General features: G+C 47.9%; 1 protein-coding gene across 2 annotated transcripts in view; it reads left to right on the top strand.

Moving 5' to 3' along the window:
- The first annotated feature begins 4,516 nt into the window (after window positions 1-4,516).
- LOC119977990 (S-adenosylhomocysteine hydrolase-like protein 1) overlaps window positions 4,517-19,883 on the top strand; it is a 108,635-nt gene continuing 93,268 nt past the window's right edge. Inside the window, exon 1 of one of the 2 annotated variants that reach the window (XM_038819263.1) lies at window positions 4,517-4,879. In XM_038819263.1, the coding sequence (XP_038675191.1) occupies window positions 4,640-4,879 (240 nt within the window). In that variant the 5' untranslated portion in view covers window positions 4,517-4,639. The remainder of the gene's footprint in view (window positions 4,880-19,883) is intronic. The other variant, XM_038819262.1, reaches the window with a different exon arrangement.

The raw sequence follows: 19,883 nt of genomic DNA, 5'->3' as shown, positions 1-19,883 counted from the left end.
CAGCTGGCTTGTAATGCAGAACAATGCCAGCAGCGCGAGTTCAATTCCCATACCAGCCTCCCAGAACAGGCGCCGGAATGTGGCGACTAGGGGCTTTTCACAGTAACTTCATTGAAGCCTACTTGTGACAATCAGCAATTATTATTATCAGCCCCAGCTTCACACACGAGGTTAAGGCACTCGCCCTTCGCAGCACCTCACACCACAGTCCCTCTTCCATCGCCCCCCGCAGCTCTTCCTACCACTTTTCCTTAATCCCCTCCATGACACCTTGTCGTCCTCCAAGACCTTCCCATAAGTCGCTAATACCCCCTTCTCCAATCCCCCAGCTGACAGTACTGCCTCCAGCAACGGGAAGGGCAGGTAGACCTTCCTTGCAAACCCTTCTGCCTGCGTCAATCCGTACTTTACTTTCCCATCTTATCCACATAACCCATGATTCCTTTACTATTTAAAAATCTGTGTATCTCAGCCTTGAACAGACTTAATGACCCAGCCTCTACAGCTCTCTGCAGTAAAGAATGCCACAGATTCTCTAGTGAAGAAATTCCTCCTCATCTTAAATGGACGGCCCCTTACTCTGAGATGGTGCCCTCTGGTTCCAGACTCTCCCACAAGGGGAAACAACCTCTCAGCATCTACCCTGTCAAGCCTGCTGAGAATCCGATATGTCTCAATAAGGTCACCTCTCATTTTTCTGAACTCCAATGAGTACAGGCCCAACCTACACAACCTCTCCTTGGAAGCAAATCCCTCCATACCCAGGATAAACCTAGTAAACCTTCTCTGGACTGCCTCCAATGCCAGTATATCTTTCCTTAGATAAAGGGACCAAAACTGTTCATAGTATTCCAGGTGTGGTCTAATTAGTGCCTTGTATAGCTGCAGCAAGACTTTCATCTGTTTATAGCTCAATCACTATGCAATAAAGGCCAACATTAATTTTCTTTCCCTATTACCTGCTGAACTTGCATGCTAGCTTGTTAATAACAATAATCTTTATTGTCATAATTAGGCTTACATTAACACTGCAATGAAGTTACTGTGAAAAGCCTCTCGTTGCCACATTCCGGCACCTTTTCGGGTACACAGAGGGAGAATTCAGAATGTCCAATTCACCTAACAGCATGTCTTTCGGGACTTGTGGGAGGAAACGGGAGCACCCGGAGGAAACCCACGCAGACACGGGGGAGAACGTGCAGACGGCGCACAGTGACCCAAGACGGGAATCGAACCTGGGACTCTGGAGCTGTGAAGCAACAGTGCGAACCACTGTGCTACCGCTTGTGATTTATGCACGAGGATCCTCAAATGCCTACGTGCTGCATCTTTCTCCATTCAAATATTCAGCTCCTTTATTCTTCCTACCAAAGTGCATAACATCACATTTTTCTACATTATATTCCACCTACAAAGTTTTTGCCCACTCGCTATAACTGTCTGTAGATTCTTTGGGCCATCCTCACCATTTGCCTTCCCATCTATTTTTATGTCATCTGCAAATTTGTCATTAATTCATTAATTTCCCTCCGAGTCACAAATACATATTGTGAGCAATTCTGGTCGTACATTTTTACATTCATCATTTCTGGATTAAGTTACTGCTGACCTTTCTAAGATGTGCCCTTCGCAAATTGCAGCTTGGTTAAAACTCCACCATCCACATTCCTACTGTCAAATGTTCCACTGCCCTGTCAACCATGACCTGAATCTATCCTTTGATACAACAATGTAAACATTCTTCCTCTAACATAAGTCTGTCTATTGTCTAGACCTGCCATCTCTACTTCTGCAGCTTCCTTCAGCTGTAGGTTACAACCTCCTTCCCCCTGCCTCCCCCACCCTCCCCCCCCCACCCCACCAAGTCCAACACTCTGAACTGCTTCTTTCCCCTCCCTCAGGGCCCTTTTCAAAATGCGCCTCTTTTCTTTCTTTGCCTTCATCCAGTGAGCAAGGCTGATGAGACCGGCACCTGTTGCAATGCTTGGGGGGGGGGGGGGGGGGGGGGTGTTCTGAGTACACAAGTCCAAAATTGTCCTTCAAGGACTCTCAATTGCAAGCTAGAAGGTCATGAGTCCAAGTTCCAGTTCAGGATTTGAATACAAAAACCCTGTGCAGTACTAGCTCCTGAAGCAAATACTCCAGTTGAACTCGGTTGTGGTAATGTCCCAGCCGAGGTGCTCTGGCGATCATAGAATCATAGAATTTACAGTGCAGAAGGAGGCCATTCAGCCCATTGAGCCTGCACCGGTCCTTGGAAAAAGCACCCTACCCAAGCCCACCCCTCCACCCTACCTAAGCTCACAATCTGAAACAAACAGAAAATACTGGATTATCTCAGCAGGTGTGGAGAGAGAGAAGGGAGCTAACGTTTCGAGTCTGGATGGCGTTTTGTCAAAGAGTTGTCAAACAAAACTAAAGAGCTGGTCATTGACTGCAGGAAGCAAAGTATTGTACACACCCCTGTCTGCGTCAATGGGGCCGAGGTGGAGATGGTTAGCAGCTTCAATTTCCTAGTTCACAACCCAGTCCTTCACACAAACCTGCCTCCCATCCATTGACTATCTGCACCTCCCGCTGCCTTGGGAAAGTGGGCAGCATAATCAAAGACCCCTCCCACCCGGCTTACTCACTCTTCCAACTTCTCCCATCGGGGTACAAAAATCTGAGAACACGCACAAACAGTTTCAAAAACAGCTTCTTCCCCGCTGTTGCCAGACTCCTAAACGACCCTCTTATGGACTATGTATTTACATTGTGGACCTTGAGTTGCCCTATTATTTATTTTGTTTTTCTTTTCTTTTCATGTACTAAATAATCAGTTTGAGCTGCTCGCTGAAAAATACTTTGCACTGTACCTCGGTACATGTGACAATAAAATTCTCCACGGGTGCTGTCAGACCTGCTGAGATCGCCCAGTATTTTCAGTTTTTGTGTCCACAGATGGCGAATTGGACATTCCGGCCGTGTGGTGACCCACCCAAGCAGACTGGGGGCACATTCATCCTGTGGGGGTGGGGGCTGAGATAAATGCTGCCCTCTCTGCAATACAACACTTGGAAGAGGATTTCAGCGACTGTCAAGTAGGCTGGCACAGCAGGTGGTGATGGTGCTGGAGCTGGAGGAACGCAGCTGCTCTCATTACCCAGATGGAAATGGTCAACTTCGGGCAGCATGGCCGCACAGTGGCTAACACTCTTACTTCACAGCTCCAGGGTCCCAGGTTCGATTCCCCATTGGGTCACTGTCTGTGCGGAGTCTGCACGTTCTCCCCGTGTCAACGCGGGTTTCCTCCGGGTGCTCCGGTTTCCTCCCACAGATGTGCAGGTTTGGTGGATTGGCCGTGATAAATTGCCCTCAGTGCCCAAAAGGGTTAGTAGTTAGTGGGATAGGGCGGAGGTGTGGGTGCTCTTTCCAAGGGCCGGTGCAGATTCGATGGGCCAAACGTCCTCCTGCTCTGTAAATTCTATCATTCCTTGTCCAGATGGAAATGGTCAACTTTGGCAGGGGGAGGGGCTGAACGCATTGACGTCACACGCAGAGTGCTGGCCGCAGTCCTGACGTCGAGTCGGCCACGCACGGGGGGCGGGGAGGGGGCGGAGCCGAGCTGTGTGGGGGGGCGGAGCTGAGCTGGGAGGGGGGCGGAGCTGAGCTGTGTGGGGGGGCGGAGCCGAGCTGGGAGGGGGGCGGAGCCGAGCTGGGAGGGGGGCGGAGCCAAGCTAGGAAGGGGGCGGAGCTGAGCTGTGGGAGGGGCGGAGCTGAGCTGTGTGGGGGGGCGGAGCTGAGCTGTGTGGGGGGCGGAGCTGAGCTGTGTGGGGGGCGGAGCTGAGCTGGGAGGGGGGCGGAGCTGAGTTGTGTAGGGGACGGAGCTGAGTTGTGTAGGGGACGGAGCTGAGCTGAGAGGGGGCGGAGCCGAGCTGGGAGGGGGCGTTGAGCTCGGAGGGGGGCGGAGCTGAGCTGGGAGGGGGCGTTGAGCTCGGAGGGGGGCGGAGCTGAGCTGTGTGGGGGCGGGGCGGAGCTGGGAGGGGGCGGAGCTGCGCTGTGTGAGGGGCGGAGCTGAGCTGTGTGGGGGCGGAGCTGAGCTGGGGGGGCGGAGCTGAGCTCGGAGGGGGGCGGAGCTGAGCTAGGAGGGGGGCGGAGCTGAGTTATGTGGGGGCGGAGCTGAGCTAGGAGGGGGCGGAGCTGAGCTCGGAGGGGGGCGGAGCTGAGTTGTGTGGGGGCGGAGCTGAGCTGGGGCGGAGCTGAGCTCGGAGGGGGGCGGAGCTAAGCTCGGAGGGGGGCGGAGCTGAGCTGGGAGGGGGGCGGAGCTGAGCTGGGAGGGGGGCGGAGCTGAGCTCGGAGGGGGGCGGGGCGGAGCTGAGTGGGGGGGCGGAGCTGAGCTGTGTGGGGGGCGGAGCTGAGCTGTGTGGGGGGGCGGAGCTGAGCTGTGTGGGGGGGCGGAGCTGAGCTGTGTGGGGGGCGGAGCTGAGTTGTGTGGGGGGGCGGAGCTGAGTTGTGTGGGGGGGGCGGAGCTGAGCTGTGTGGGGGGGCGGAGCCTTCCTCCAACGTCAAGACTCCGGGCTGCTCCGTCTCCGCTGCGCCATCCCGTCCCCGAGTCAAAGCAGAGGTCGATCGCGGAAGCTGGGCGCCCGCAGCGACAATGGCCGAGGTGCTGAAGAAAGGGGCTCCCGAGCCGGTGGAGACCAAGGACGTGCGGGAGGCGCTGAAGGCCAAGGAGGTGAAGGAGAACGCCAACGCCGAGAGGGCGCAGAGCAGTGAGAAAACCAAGGCTGACATGGAGAAGTACGCGCTCAACAAGTCGGCGGCGCCCAAGGAGCCCTCGCTGGTTGTCTTCAACAACGACGGCGGCGCTGTCGCGTCGCACAAGCCGGTGAAGAAGGTGAGTCGGCGGGGCCGGGCCGGGTGGGGGGAACACACAGTGAGCGGCTGCACCGGGGCAGGCGGCGGACGCTGCTGCATTGTGGGGGCTGTAGTCCCGATGGTGGCCTGGAGGTTTGTTAGACCCAGCGGGGGAACTACAGCTCCCAGCAGGTCCCGCGAGGGGGCGCTTGCGCAGGGAGCCGACTGCGTCCCTTACTCTTTCCATTCCCCCTCATGTTTGGGGGAGGAAATAACCCCCCCCCAAAAAAAAAATCAATAATTGCTGAATTAGCCAACATTATTCAAGCCCCTCACCCCATCCCTCCCAGAGTTTGGACTTTTCAAGGCTCCACACTCCCAAGATAGATCTGCTCAGCATTTTTCAATTGTTTTATTTCTTTCCTCTTCCTATGGAAGGGACTGGACTTTGCTGGTTAAAGTGCTGCCAGTGACACTAGACTCTCACTGCAGTACCTGGGCAACATTTTGTCTTTCACATCGGTGGGCGGGCTCATCGGCAAAACAGTTGTCAGAATCCATGCTCAAATAGGCGTTCGTGTGTTTAAAGTTTAAAGGGCAAGTTTAGTATTGACTATTTTGGTACAGGGCAAACTTGAAGCTTTTCAGAATGAAAAAATTGCCTAATATTTGGGACCTGGTGCAGCTATTAACATTGATGTGTGTGACTTTAGACCAACACTCCAGTTGTTTCATTTCACATTGGTATGCAAATATGGGTAGCATAGTGGTTAGCACTTGCTTCACAGCTCCAGGGTCCTAGGTTCGATTCCCTGCTTGGGTCATGGTCTGTGTGGCGTCTGCACCTTCTCCCTGTGTCTACGTGGGTTTCCCCCGGATGGTCCGGTTTCCTCCCACAAGTTCCGAAAGATGTGCTGTTAGGTGAATTGGACATTTTGAATTCTCCCTCTGTGTACTTGAACAGGTGCTGGAATGTGGCAACTAGGGGCTTTTCACAGTAACTTCATTGCAGTGTTAATGTAAGCCTACTTGTGACAATAAAGATTATTATTATTAATAAACTACATTAACCAAAGTACATTTGTCTGGAATATCTACTAAGCACGCATAGGTCCAGTTTGCCTCAGCTATTGCAAAGAAAATCAGTGGCCAGCAGAGTTGTTAAAGTTATCAGTGGGATATCTAGACTATTGGTTCCAAAGAAGGAATATGTAGATTTAAAATGCCAACAGGCAACGTTTCATAAGATATGAATGCACGTAAGCAGAACCATGGTCTGGATCCCAGATGTTTGTCACTCTTGCTATGGGGTGTTGGAAAATTGGCATGAGGTCTGCGGCAATTTTGTTCATCTTCTGGACTTGGTTGAATCACAGCTGAACGCATTCTTAATCACAGGTGTGCTGTATACTCTTACCCTGGCTTTACTACCAACCAAGGTTTTCGGCCACCAGTTGACTGATGAAATGAAAAAGCTGAAGAACGTTTGTTGTTTTAATTGGAGGTTGAGTTACTTAAACTTGCCAAGTTCTTCCATTTGACCTGAGTATTGCCACTTCCTGTTGCTCGTCCTTAATTTATATTATTTTCTATCCTGCTTATTTCAACTTTGGATGGTGCCCTGCATCCTGTATCTTGGCCTTTTTCTTAACTTTCTTCACGTGTGACATTATTAAACATAACTCGGGGGGGACGGGGGGGGGGGGGGGGGGGGGGGGGGGGGGGGGGGACGTTCTTTTGGACCATTTTATTTTGCCTGTTGAATTTGCTACATGCCAGCACCTTTGCATCAATGACGCAGAAATGTATCTGTGTTGCTTGATTTTCTTTTTTAGTTTTTCCAATTAAGGGGCAATTTAGCGTGGCCAATCCACCTACGTTGCACATATTTGGATTGTGGGGTGGGACCCATGCAGACGCGGGGAGAATCTGCAAACTCCACACGGACAGTGCGCCGGGATCGAACCTGGGTGCTCAGCGCTGTGAGGCAGCTGTGCTAACCACTGCACCACCGTGCCACCCCATCTTTGTTGCTTGATAAGGATTTAGCTATTGTTGTGTCTGGTGATATTCAGTCTTTGAAGTTCTATTATGAGTTGTCATGGAAAGAAATGAGGGCCGATGCAGACTCGATGGGCTGAATGGCCTCCTTCTGAACTGTAGGGATTTTACAGAAAGAACTTGCGCTTATTCATTATAAAGCAGTTTGGGAGTATAGTCATTGTTACATTTATTTTCTTCCTTCGTGGGATGCGGGTGTCATTGGCAAGGCCAACTTTTATTGCCCATTTCCCTCTGATTACCCTTAAGAAGGTAATGATGAGCTGCATTCTTCAACCACTTGCAGTGTATGTGGCGGAGATACTCTCTGGGAACTATTAGGAGTTGCAGGGTTTTGACCTCGTGATGATGAAGAAAGATAAATGTATTTCCCCTTGGAGGGACCTTGCACGTGATGTTTTCCCATGTGTCTGCTCTGCTGACCTTTTTCTAGGTGGTAGTGGTCTTGGGATTTGGATGTATTGTCACGGTATTAACAAGTTCCTGCAGTGCAGTAGATGGTACACGTTTCAGGCTTGGTTAACCGGTGTTGGACAGAGTGAATATTTAAGGTGGTGGGTGGGATACCAATAAAACAGGGTCCTGGATGAGCTTCCGGTGATGTTGGAGCAGCACACTACCAGGCAGCAAGGAGAATATTCCATGTCACCTGTGCCTTGTAAATGGGGAACAGGTTTTGAGGAGTCTGGAGATGAGTTACGCCCTGCAGCATATCAAGCCTTTGACCGACTCTTGCAACCACTGTAATTATGTGGCTGGTCCAGTAAAGTACCTGGTCAATGGTAATCCACAGGATGTTAATGGGGTGGATTCAGCAACGGTGGTGAAGTTGAATGTTAAAGGGACATGATTATTTTTTCTCGTGTTGGAAATGGCCATTGCCTAATGTTCGCAAATGTTGCTTAACACTTGTGATCTCAAGCCTGATTGTTCTCCAGGTCTTGCTTCTTCAGGGCAGAGATTGCTGTAGTATCTGATGATTTGGAAATGAAACTGATGCTTCCGTCAGCAAGCATCCTCACCCCTGCCCTTTAGGATGGAGGGAAAGTCTGACATTACTCTGAGGAACTCCTGAAGGACTGATTGACCTCTGGCAACAACAACCAGCTTCCTCTGTGCTCGGGGTGATTCCAGTCAGTGGAGAGTTTCCCTCTGAATTCCCAATGACGTCTGTTTTACAAGTCACATTCTGATCACATCACTGATTTGATGTCACATTCATTCGAATGTTGACTTGAGATCAAGGGTAGACATACTCTTCTCCCCTCTTGAAGTTTAGCTCTTTTGTCTCTTTGAATTAAGATTATAATGGACTTGGCTGGGGAGTTATCTGAGCAAAACACAAGCTGAGCATCAAGCAGATTATTGGTAAGTATCGCTTGATAGGACTGTCGCTGACCCATTATTTTTCTGATTGAAAGTAGAATAATGGGCGGTAATTGGCCACATTATAATGTCCCTTTTGCGGTCAATGATGTATCTAGGCAATTTTCCACCTTGCTGGGTAGATGGCAGTGTTGTAGCTGTACTGGAACACCTTGGTCTGGGGTGTGGCAGGTCTGCAGCAGAAGTCTTCAGCACTACAACTAGGATATAGTTGGGGGCCCACAGACTTTGCTGCAAGAATATGGTATTTGTTTTCTTGGTACCATGTATAGTGAATAAAATTGACTCAAGACTGGCTTCTGTGATGATCAGAATCTCAAGCAGGCTGTGATTAACGTCTATTGGGATGGCAAGGTGGCACAGTGGTTAGCACTCCTGCCTCACAGCTCCAGGGTCCTGGGTTCAATTCCGGCCTCGAACGACTGTCCCCGTGCCTGTGTGGGTTTTCTCCGGGTGCTCTGGTTTCCTCCCACAGTCCGAAGATGTGCAGTTTCAGTGGATTAGCCATGCTAAATTGCCCCTTAATGTCCAAAGTGTGTGGTTTTGGCCCATCGAGTCTGCATCGACTCTTGGAAAGAGCACCCCCTTTAAGTCCTTCTCCACCCTAGCCCCGTAACCCAGTAACCAAACCTAACCTTTATTTGAACAATAAGGGCAATTTAGCATGGCCAGTCCACCTAACCTGCACATCTTTGGTGTGGTGACAGGGTGGAGGCATGGGCTTAATTAGGGCGCTCTTTCCAAGGGCTGGTGCAGACTCGATAGGCTGAATGGCCTCCTTCTGCACTGTAAATTCTATGATTATATCGAGCAATTTCACAGCCACCCGATGTCTGTAAAGCACTTTGAGACAATGAGAAACTTTTGAAGGGTTGTCACTGTTGTAATGTAGGAAACACTGCAGTCAATCTGTGCACAGCAAGCTCCCACAGACAACAATGCGATAACTGGGTAATCTGCTTTTGATTTATTTGAATTTAATTATGGGATGTGGGCATCGCTGGTTAGGCCAACATTTATTTCCCATCCCTAGTTGCCCTACAGAAGGTGATGGTGAGTTGCCTTCTTGAACCGCAGCAGTCTCTGAGGCGTAGGTACACCCACTCTGCTGTTAGGGAGTGTTTCCAGGATTTTGCCCCAGCTCCCGTCAAGGAGCGGCGATATATTTCCCAGCCACTATGGTGAGTGTCTTCGAGAAGAACCTCCAGATGGTGGAGTTCCCAGTTATCTGCTGCTCTTGTCCTTCATGGGTAAACATTAGCCAGGGCATGATGATATCTCTGCTTTTCTTCGAAAGAGTACCTTGGGATCTTCATCCACCTGTGAGAGCAAACCAAGCTTTTTCGTACATTGTCTCCGAAAGACAACACCATGGATTGCGCAACACTCGCTTGTTATTGCAGTCGTATGTCAGCTGGAATGAGAGTTGAACCAGTACCTTCTGACTCTGAGGCAAGAACGTTAAACAGCGAGCCACGGGTAGTGCATCGATGGATCATCCACTTTGCTGGCCTTCTGCATTCACACGTTGGGCTCTGCCACCATTGAGGACACAGAGGTTTGTGGAATGCCTCCTGTTAATTGTTAATTGATTATCTCCATTCACAACTGGATATGTCAGGATTGCAGAGTTTGCTTTGATCCATTGGTTGTAGGGTTGCTTGGCTCTGCCCAGAGCATGCTGCTCCTGCTGTTCAGCATGCAGATGGTAGTTACAGCAGGTTGGCGACTCAGTTTTTACCTATGCCTGGTGGTGTTCCTGTCACACCCTTCTGCACTGCTAACCAGGGTTGGCCCCCTGGCTTGAGGGATATGGCAGGCCACAAGGTTACAGATTATGGTACAATACTATCCTGTTGATGTTGCTGATGGTTCACAGTCTTACATTAATGCTTAGTCTTGAGCGTCTCGATCTCTTCCTGATCATTTAGAACAGTGGTATTGCCACACAACATAACAGAAGGTGCCCTCAAGACTATGGAGTCAAAAGGACATTGGTTGCTCTTACCAATGCTGCCATGTACAGATGTATACGTGTTGTAGATTGGTGAGGATGAGGTCAATTAGATTTTGTTTTCTTGTCATCATCGAATTTACAGTGCAGAAGGAGGCCATTCGGCCTAACAAGCATGCACCGGCCCTTGGAAAGAGCACCGCATTTAAGCTCTCCTCAACCCTATATCCATTACCCAGTAACCCCACCTAATCTCTTTTGAACACTAAGGGCAATTTAGCATGGTCAATCCACCTAACCTGCACATCTTTGGCATGTGGGAGAACGTGCAGACTCCACACAGACAGTGACCCAAGCTGGGAATCGAACCTGCGACCCTGGAGCTGTGAAGCAACACTGCTAATCACTATGCTACCGTGCCACCTGTGTTAGTTTCCACATCACCTGCTGCAGGTCCAGTGTGTCAACTCGGTTCTGTCAACAGTGGTGCTGCTGCTGAGGCTCTCCTGGTGAAGGATATTGAAGCAGCCGACGAGCCCACTCTGTGTTCTTGCTGCTCAGTTCTTCTCCGAAGAGGCGTTAAACATGGAGGAGTACTGATTCACCGGCTGAGGGTGGGTGATAGGTGGTAGTCGGCAGGAGGTTTCCTAGTTGATGCTTGATTTGAAACTGCAAAGCTTCCATTTTTAAAAATATCTTTTATCTGACACCGAACATAGCAAAGAAAAAAACTAAACCCCCCCCCCCCCCCCTCCCAAACTGCTGACGGTAACCAGCTCCTTGAAATGTACAAACAAACCCCTTCCCTTGCGGAACCCCTCACTCGACCCACCCACCCCCCATAGCAAATTTTACCTTTACCAGGTACAAAAACTCCCACTAGAGTCCCAGCCACACCGAGGCTCAGGATGGAGAAGCTGGCCTCCACGCCAACAGGACCCGCCTGAGAGTGATCAGCGAGGCAAAGGCTAAAACATCTGCCCCTGCTTCATCGCCGACAGCACCTTGTCACATCAGGTTTGAAAGGGCCAGGCTCCCTGACTGTCGCTTTCTCTGAAACACCTCCTAACCCTTGCCACTGTATCTGTCCATCATATGACAAAATCAACCGTTCCACCCCCATAAAAAATATTTTCAGCAAAAAGACCGATAGGCACCGAAATAAAAGTAGAAACCGTGGCAAAACCTTCCATCTTAACCGCCTGCACCCGGCCTGCCAACGATAGTGGAAAGCTGTCCCAACTCAATAGATACACCTTGACCCTACCCACCAGGTTGATAAAATTTAACTTGCGAGGCCAGGCTCACCCCGAGCCACCTGCACTCCCAAGTAAAAACTGTAAGACTTCTAAAGATGAAGGGTCAATCTTCAGGACTCCCAGGATCAGGCTCCCTTGACTGTCAATGTAATGACACTCGTGTCGCCACCTCTGGTGGATCTGCCTCGCTGAAGGGACGGACCTACTTGGGGATGGTGATGGAGTGATCATGGATGTTGTCTGAAAGGTATGGGTTGATTGTCACTAAATAATACAGTGCAGAAGAGGCCCAACGGACCATTGAATCTGCACCGACATCAAACGAACCAACAACAAAATGAGGGGGAAATATTTTGCGCATTGTGGTTAGGATCCAGAATGCAGTATCTGTGTGGTGGAGGCAGATTCAACTTTCAAAAGGCTACTGAATAATTATCTGAGAAAAAAACATTGTGAGGGTTGTAGGGAACAGACAGGAAAGTGGGCCTGTCTGAGTTTCTCTTGCAGAGAGCTGTGACAGAAGTGACGGGCTGAATGGCCTGCTTCCGTTCTCTTTCCATTCTATGGATCTTTCTATGAGATGAATCTTTGAGGCTCTCGTTTTCCAGTGTATACATTCCCTCTGCAGCCCTCCATGCGATTTAGGTGCCCAGTCCCTTCTATCCATTTAGTGTATCCTTGCTGTACTCTTTCTGATGCCTGGATGATTTTTCGCTTTGTATTTTTTTTTTGTTGTTGAATGATTTTAAACTTTGACAGGATGGGTAAGGGGATGGAGGGGGGAAAAACCTTTCTCATTACGCAGACTTTATAAATGGTGACGGAAGCAGTCACAGCTGAGTAGGTTTGCTGATGTTTCATTGAAGATACAACAATCAGGATTAGATTCTCTCACCTGAACCCCCTTCAGGAGTAGCTCCTGAGGTCACTGTGTTTGCCCTAATATTCTGTCTGTGGCCCCATCAGCATCTGTTGAAAATCCAAGTGAAGGATCGCGCTGAAGAGCTGAGGGAGTTTATATTTCAGATTTACTTTTCCAGTTTTAGCACACCGTACAATAATAACTGTGTTTGGAAGTAGTTTTATTTTTGCTTGTTAATATGCAGAAGGACATTCAATTGTCTGAATCGGCAGTTTTGCTACTTGTGTTGCATTGACAGGTGTTTATGTGTAGTGAGAAATGTGGTCAGTCAACTAACACCTCTGGCGCCCAGAATGATTGCTTGATAAGGCATCGTATTAATTATGTTCTGTTGACGCTGGGGTTTTGAGGGGAATGGCAGAGACTGTAGCATCTATTGTCTTGGCTGGTGTACAACAGATAGTAGTTCCTCTGTAGAATAAGTTCCACACCTGGAGAGGTGACATAATTGCCCACATTATCTTTTCAGTGCACTGATGGAATTCTTTTTTTTTCTTTTTTATAAATTTAGATTACCCAATTATTTTTTCTATTAAGGGGCAATTTAACATGGCCAATCCACCTACTCTGCACATTTTTGGGTTGTGGGGGCGAAACCCACGCAGACACGGGGAGAATGTGCAAACTCCACACGGACAGTGACCCAGAGCCGGGATCGAACCTGGGACCTCAGCGCCGTGAGGCGGTGATGGAATTCTTTATTAGTCTTCAGAGTGAATGAGATTCATCACTTTTAAATCAGTTTTGCACTTTGTATAATACCTGGTTTAAAATTGTCATTGATCTGCCATAAAGCTTGAGATTTGGGATATTAAAGTCTTAGGCCTCTCAAACTAGAAAGGAAAATGGACTTCGGAATATTTGAAATGAAATGAAAATCGCTTATTGTCACGAGTAGGCTTCAATGAAGTTACTGTGAAATGCCCCTAGTCGCCACATTCCGGCGCCTGTCCGGGGAGGCTGGTACGGGAATCGAACTGTGCTGCTGGCCTGCTTGGTCTGCTTTAAAAGCCAGCGATTTAGCCGAGTGAGCTAAACCTTGGTGCGTGACTGACTGCTGGGACATCAAATTGGAGTTGGGAATAAAGTTTTGTATCGGTGGTTTGAGTGCTGTGCATATTAAATCAACATTAATGCTTTGTTGTATCACCGGAGAACTGATAATACAAAAATATCTAAAGTAAAGCTATTCGGCGAACTAATGTCTGATCCCTGTGGATTGACGTTGCCTGGAAAGATTAAAAAGCTTCTGTGAATAAATGAACCTTAAAGGTTATGTCTGTTCCTTTCGCCTCAGCCCTTCGATTTGTACCTACAGTGTCAAGTTGAGGTCAAGGTATTTTTGTCTGGTTGACCGACTTAATATATAACCGCAAAGCGACTACTTGTTACTATCATTTAAATGAGGGGTACGTGGGATTTTAGAAATAGGAATAAAATTCATCGTCAATGAAGATTTTAAAAGCTGACTGAGCAACTGCAGATGTGGCTTAGCTTTTCCTTTTTTCTAATATTCACTGTGATCTGCTATATTTGGTTCCGACAACAACTTAAGCATTTATCTCCAGGTGCTTCGCAAGCGCGCTATTTGACATGAGCTACAAGGAGGTATTAAGGCAGATAACCAAAAGTTTAATTCATGAGGTGCATCTTAGGGGAGAGGACGGAGGAAAGAGGGTTTATAGAGGGAATCCCAGAGCTGAAGACAGGGCTTCCTAAACTGTGTGGACCACCCCTGAAGGGGGAGCGGTCGCAATGGACGCATTTGGAATCAAGAGGCCCCGCCTCCCCCCTCCCCCCCCCCCCCCCCCCCCCCCCCCCCCCCCCCCCCCCAAGGCAGCAATGGTGACTCGTGAGGGACTGCCCAGTTTGCACAGCTCTGCCTGAACAACCCTGGACCTGCTGGATTGATGCCACCAAACAGCAAGGGGCGGATGAGTTGTGTTCAAAGCAACCGCTGTCAGTGGGTGTCTGGGCGAACCTGGGATGTTTGTACACTGACTTTGCGCAGGCAGGCAGGTCTGACGGAGTGTGGGGCAAAAACACTGAGGTTGTGTGGATGAGCAGGGAAGTGGTGGCTTCAAACTTTACTGTGTTTACGCCTCTGACTGCCTGTTATACAGGCTTCTTACCTGTGCAGCTGTAGTCCTGTTTTGGTTGGCATCTGGGATCTCATTTATTTTCAATATAAAATGGGCTCTCATTGGAAAATAGTTTGGGAGGCACTGCCTTAAACTCTGGAATTCCTCTATTCTTTGTTCCTTTCAAAACACTCTTTAAAACCCAACTTTTTGTCTGAGGTTTTGGTCATTTACCCTAACATTTCCTCATGTGTCAGATTTTGTTTGCTAACATTCCTGTGAGGCACATTGAGATGCTTTACTACATTAAAGGCACTGCACAAGGACAAGTTGTTTCTGGGCTGCTGAAAGCACAGTTGCCAATGGTGAAGCGATTAAAATCGGAGGATGTGGAAGAGGTCAAAACTTGGGAGCACAAGAAATTTTGGGGAGGGCGGGCGGGGGTGGTTGTGGGGGCTGCAGCAGGTTGCGTAATTGGGGAGTGGGTGGAGGAATTTGGAAACCAGGATGACGAATTTAAGATTGAGGCATTGCTGGGCTATGTGCCAGTGGAGGTTGCTGAGTGCAGGAATGATGGGTTTGGATACAGGCAGCAGAGTTTTGGATGAGCTTGTGTTTCTGGAAGGTGGAATATTCTTGATGGTGGAAAACAGAACATGCATGCCTTCTGCGATAGTGATTGTTGAAGGGACACCCTATACTCCTGTTTCATCTCACTTTCCTTGGTTGGTTACTGTTGCTGCTGTGCGCCTTAGGTTTTTGCTATCACAGCAGCACAGTGGTTTGCTCTCCACTTCTAACAGTAAACTGCACAAACAGAACCAGCATTAGCTCGTGACTTGACAGAATTATGTTAAAAAGTTGGTGTGGTACGTGGCGGTTAGAGTTGTACTTGTGGAATTTTCTGGAACTGGAACTTCTCGGTTAAGCTTTTAGTAGTAATGTCAAAAATATAAATCAGCTGGAATGAATGTCATTTATGTGCCAAGGATAAATTGTGAATTAATGCTCATTGTGAAAGAATGATGAAAAACAAGTGAGCATTTCAAGCCAGAAAGACATACCCTATTGAGAATAGAAGGAAGTAGTTAGAAATCTCTAATCTTTGTGTGCAAGTGACCATAAAGGGCTCAAAGTTTAATTTGTGATATTGAGTTCTGAATAGTCAGATTACACCTTGCAATTGCTCTCAGCTGACACATTTTCCTCTGTGATTTTGTACAGTGCTATAACACAGCATGGATTTTGTTGTTTCAGAGTTTTGAGCAATGCTGTTTCAGCTTCTGGATTGGGCGAATTATTGTCCATATCGGTTGGAAATTATCTGCTGGTTTTAAGCGCTCTGAACATAGAGTGCAGAAGGAGGCCATTCAGCCCATCAAGTCTGCACCGGCCGACTTAAGCCCTCACTTCCACCCTATCCCCGTAACCCAATAACCCCTCCAAACCTATTTTTGGTCACTAAGGGTAATTTTATCATGGCCAACCCACCTAACCTGCACGTCTTTGGACTGTGGGAGGAAACCGGAGCACTCTGAGGAAACCCACGCAGACACGGGGAGAACGTGCAGACTCCACACAGTGACCGAGTGGGGAATTGAACCTGGGACCCTGGCGCTGTGAAGCCACAGTGCTATCCACTACTGCTCTGATGTGAGACCAATCTGTTGAATAGAAACGGAAAATGCTAGAAATACTCGGCTGGTCAGGAAGCGTCTGTGGAGAGAGGAACAGTTAAATGTTTCAGGTCGACTCCGGGAAAAGACAGAAATGTGCAACCAACTTCAATCAAATAGGGGGGGAAAGTGGAGGGAAGGGCTAGAAGCACAAAAGGGAAGACCTGTAATAAGGTGTACAGCAGGAGTGATGAACCAAACCGTGTTTTAGTTCCCCAAAGTGGCGGACATAATTTTGTGAACACTGGATAGAGTATACTAAATTGAAAGGCATACAAGTAATTTGTTGCTTCACCCGAAAGGAGTTTTTGGGACTCTGTTATTTCCAGTGTAATAGTGCCACTGAATACATAACTATGAAACCATTGCTGATTGTCATAAAACCCACCTGGTTTACTGATGTCCTTTTTAGGGAAGGAAATCTGCCCTGCTCATCCGGTCTGGTCTGCATGTGACTCCAGATCAACTGCAATGTCTTGGACTCTTTATTTTTCTTTGATTTTTTCCAATGGAGGGGCAATTTAGCTTGGCCAATCCAATACCTTGGGATTTGTGGGGGTGAGACCCACACAGGCACGGGGAGAATGTGCAAACCCAACATGGACAATGACCCAGGGCCAGGATCAAACTCGGCTCCCCGGTGCCGTGAGGCAGCAGTGCTAACCACTGCGCCACCGTGCTGCAGTGGTTGCCTCTTAAATGCCCTCTGAAATGGTTGAGCAAGCCACGCCGTTCAAGGGCAATTAGCGATGGGTAATAAATGCTGCCCCAGTCAGAGTCGCCCACATCTCATGAATGAATTTTTTTTAAAAAGGAGGTAAAAGAGTATGTGTTGTATTTCCTTGCCCAGGAAGATGGCATGGTTAGGGAAGGTGATTGAAGAGTGGGCAAGGGTATCAAGGAGGGAAGGGGGTCCTTGAGCATAACCCTGAGCTTCAAGTAACTTACTGCTTCATTCCAAATCAAACCTCTCTGCTCTTCGTGCTCTAATGAACATTTTTCTGGACAGTAGCTGAGGGTAGTGATTCTCCGTTTGTCGTTTTCAACTTCCCTTGGCAATAAATGCTGGCCCAGCTCGAGATGGCCATAAAAGAAAAGCAATTCTGCGCTGAGCATTTCCAGAATTTTGCATTTCCAGCGGCTGTGATATTTCGCTTTTATATAAATTTTGGGGGATCTCAGTACAATTTCCCGTGGGCTTGAGGCCTCAGCATTACTTTTATTATTGCTTTAAAGAAGCCTGAAGGAGCTCCTTCAGATACTGAATATATATATATCCTCCCCGTGTGTGCGTGGGTTTCCTCTGGGTGCTCCGGTTTCCTCCCACAGTCCAAAGATGTGCGGGTTAGGTGGATTGGCCATGCTAAATTGCCAGTAGTGTCCTAAAAAAGTAAGGTTAGGGGGGGTTGTTGGGTTACGGGTATAGGGTGGATACGTGGGTTTGAGTAGGGTGATCATTGCTCGGCACAACATCGAGGGCTGAAGGGCCTGTTCTGTGCTGTACTGTTCTATGTTCTATATACACACACAAGTGGATCAAGGTCTGCCTCTTAATGCAAACATCGTTCTTTCTTTGTTTTAAGTGATCTTAGAATTCACTGTTGCAAATGAATGAGACCGTTTAGAGATGCTGAATAATAAATCACAGCACCGTGACCATGTGAGTGGAAAACAGTGATAAGGGATATGCTGACAGTCGGCATTATCAAGGCGAGGTGAAAAAAAATTGCAAGATAAAATCCACTGAGGCTAATGCTGCAGGAATCTCGGCTCCCAAGGGCAATTAAGCAGAGCCTCAGGAGATTAAACCTAGCCTTTATTATATTGTAAAAGTTAAACCCTTTATAGACTCCAAGCATGGTTGCCCAGAGTTAGATTGTAGACTGTATGAGTGCAGTGACCTGGTACATTCCACCTGAATTTTAAAATGTATGTTAATTCTTGGGGCAGCACGGTAGCATAGTGGTAAGCACAGTTGCTTCACAGCTCCAGGGTCCCAGGTTCGATTCCCGGCTTGGGTGACTGTCTGTGCGGAGTCTGCACGTTCTCCCTGTGTCTGTGTGGGTTTCCTCTGGGTGCTCTAGTTTCCTCCCACAGTCCAAAGATGTGCAGGTTAGGGAGATTGGCCATGATAAATTGCCCTTGGTGTACAAAAAGGTTAGGTAGGGCTACTGGGTTACGGGGATATGCATGTGTGCTTAAGTAGGGTGCTCTTTCCAAGGGTTGGTGCAGAGTCAATGGGCCGAATGGCCTCCTGCATTGGAAATTATATGATTCTATGATTGAATGTCATTGACAAAGCCAGCATTTATTGTCCATTTCTAATTGTTCTTGAGAGGGTGGTGCTGAGTGGTTTCTTGAACGGCTACAATCCACGTGGTGTAGCTAGATTGCTGGCAGGGAGGAGAAGGTTTGAGGACCTCCGAGTGGGTCTGCTTATGGGCTGGTTAAGGTGGCCATCCACTGGCCTGTCTAGGAGTCTCACAAGCTCCTTGTTACCCTTTGTGGCTGTACCGGAGTGGTCTTGGAAATGAGGCACCGTTAATGGGCTTGACATCTTCCACAACTGGTGGACACCAGAGGGACTGGAGTATGTGCAAGATATGCACAAAAGATGTTTAACTATTTTCATGATTTGTGTTTAAATGGGTAACTATTGTTTGTTTTATGGGGCACAGGATAGTCCGTTTCAGTGTAATTCTGTACGCAATTTTCATTTTATATATAATGACATTTATAAGAAATTTATAATTGGTGAACAAAAATCTGACAATGAAAACATAGCTGAAAAGCAGGCAGCAATCTAACCTCCGTAATGTGTTGTAGAGGGCTCTGAATCGAACAGCAATACCAAAATCACGAAGAAGTGATTGTAAAATGTGCAAGTGTGTGTGCTGGGGGTGCACCAGGTAACTGGTGGGATGCACAAGATGTTTGTTTTTCCTTCCTTGTACTTGGCATCTTCTTAGCTTTCTGCCTTTCGTAGCAGGGATAATTTAAACAACAAACCTTTTTGTAAAATAATAGGCACACAGCTATTCAAAATGTAACTCTTCAGAAGTATTTGTGCTCAATCAGACAAGCCTGCCTTAGTTACAGCAGCACATATCGACTGAATTAGAATCACCATGTAATTAAATGTTAGGATGCATGGAAATTGCAGCCGCAGGCGTCTCTTGCCATATAAGGTGATAAGCTCCTCGCCTAAATTACCTTTTAATTTGGATAGAAAGGCGTTATTGCTAATAAACCTGGACTGCAGCACATGAGCAGCTCAGCTGGTGGGAGAACGAGAACATGCCTTCTTAAAGTGGTCTGATGGCCCTTGCCAACATTTCATTTGAGTAACTTAGCAGCAGAGAAATGCAATGTGTTTTATGAAACTGCTTCACGTGATTGTAAAATGTGCAGTAGAGCTGGCCGAATATACCATTTTGACTAAATCTCAAGCAGACGCTAGTTCGTATAACATTATAGAGGGAGAAATACTTTTGCTGAGGGTAGGCAGTGTTAAAGGCATTAATAAATGTTATTCTTGAGTTACTAGGCTGTCTTCCAACTTGTTCAGTTTTGACGGGATTATAAGATTTCTCTAATTATTCCTGGATGGAGCAATTTAGTTTTTATGGGTGGTAAATCGGTACTGAGCATTGTCCCTCTGTTCGGTTCATCAACCCCATAATTGTATAGAACCAGAAATGATGA

This window comes from Scyliorhinus canicula, chromosome 15 (genome assembly GCF_902713615.1).
Source record: "Scyliorhinus canicula chromosome 15, sScyCan1.1, whole genome shotgun sequence".
Classification (NCBI taxonomy): domain Eukaryota; kingdom Metazoa; phylum Chordata; class Chondrichthyes; order Carcharhiniformes; family Scyliorhinidae; genus Scyliorhinus; species Scyliorhinus canicula.
Note: the sequence above shows the minus strand (reverse complement) of the source record. Positions and strands in the feature narration are given on the sequence as shown.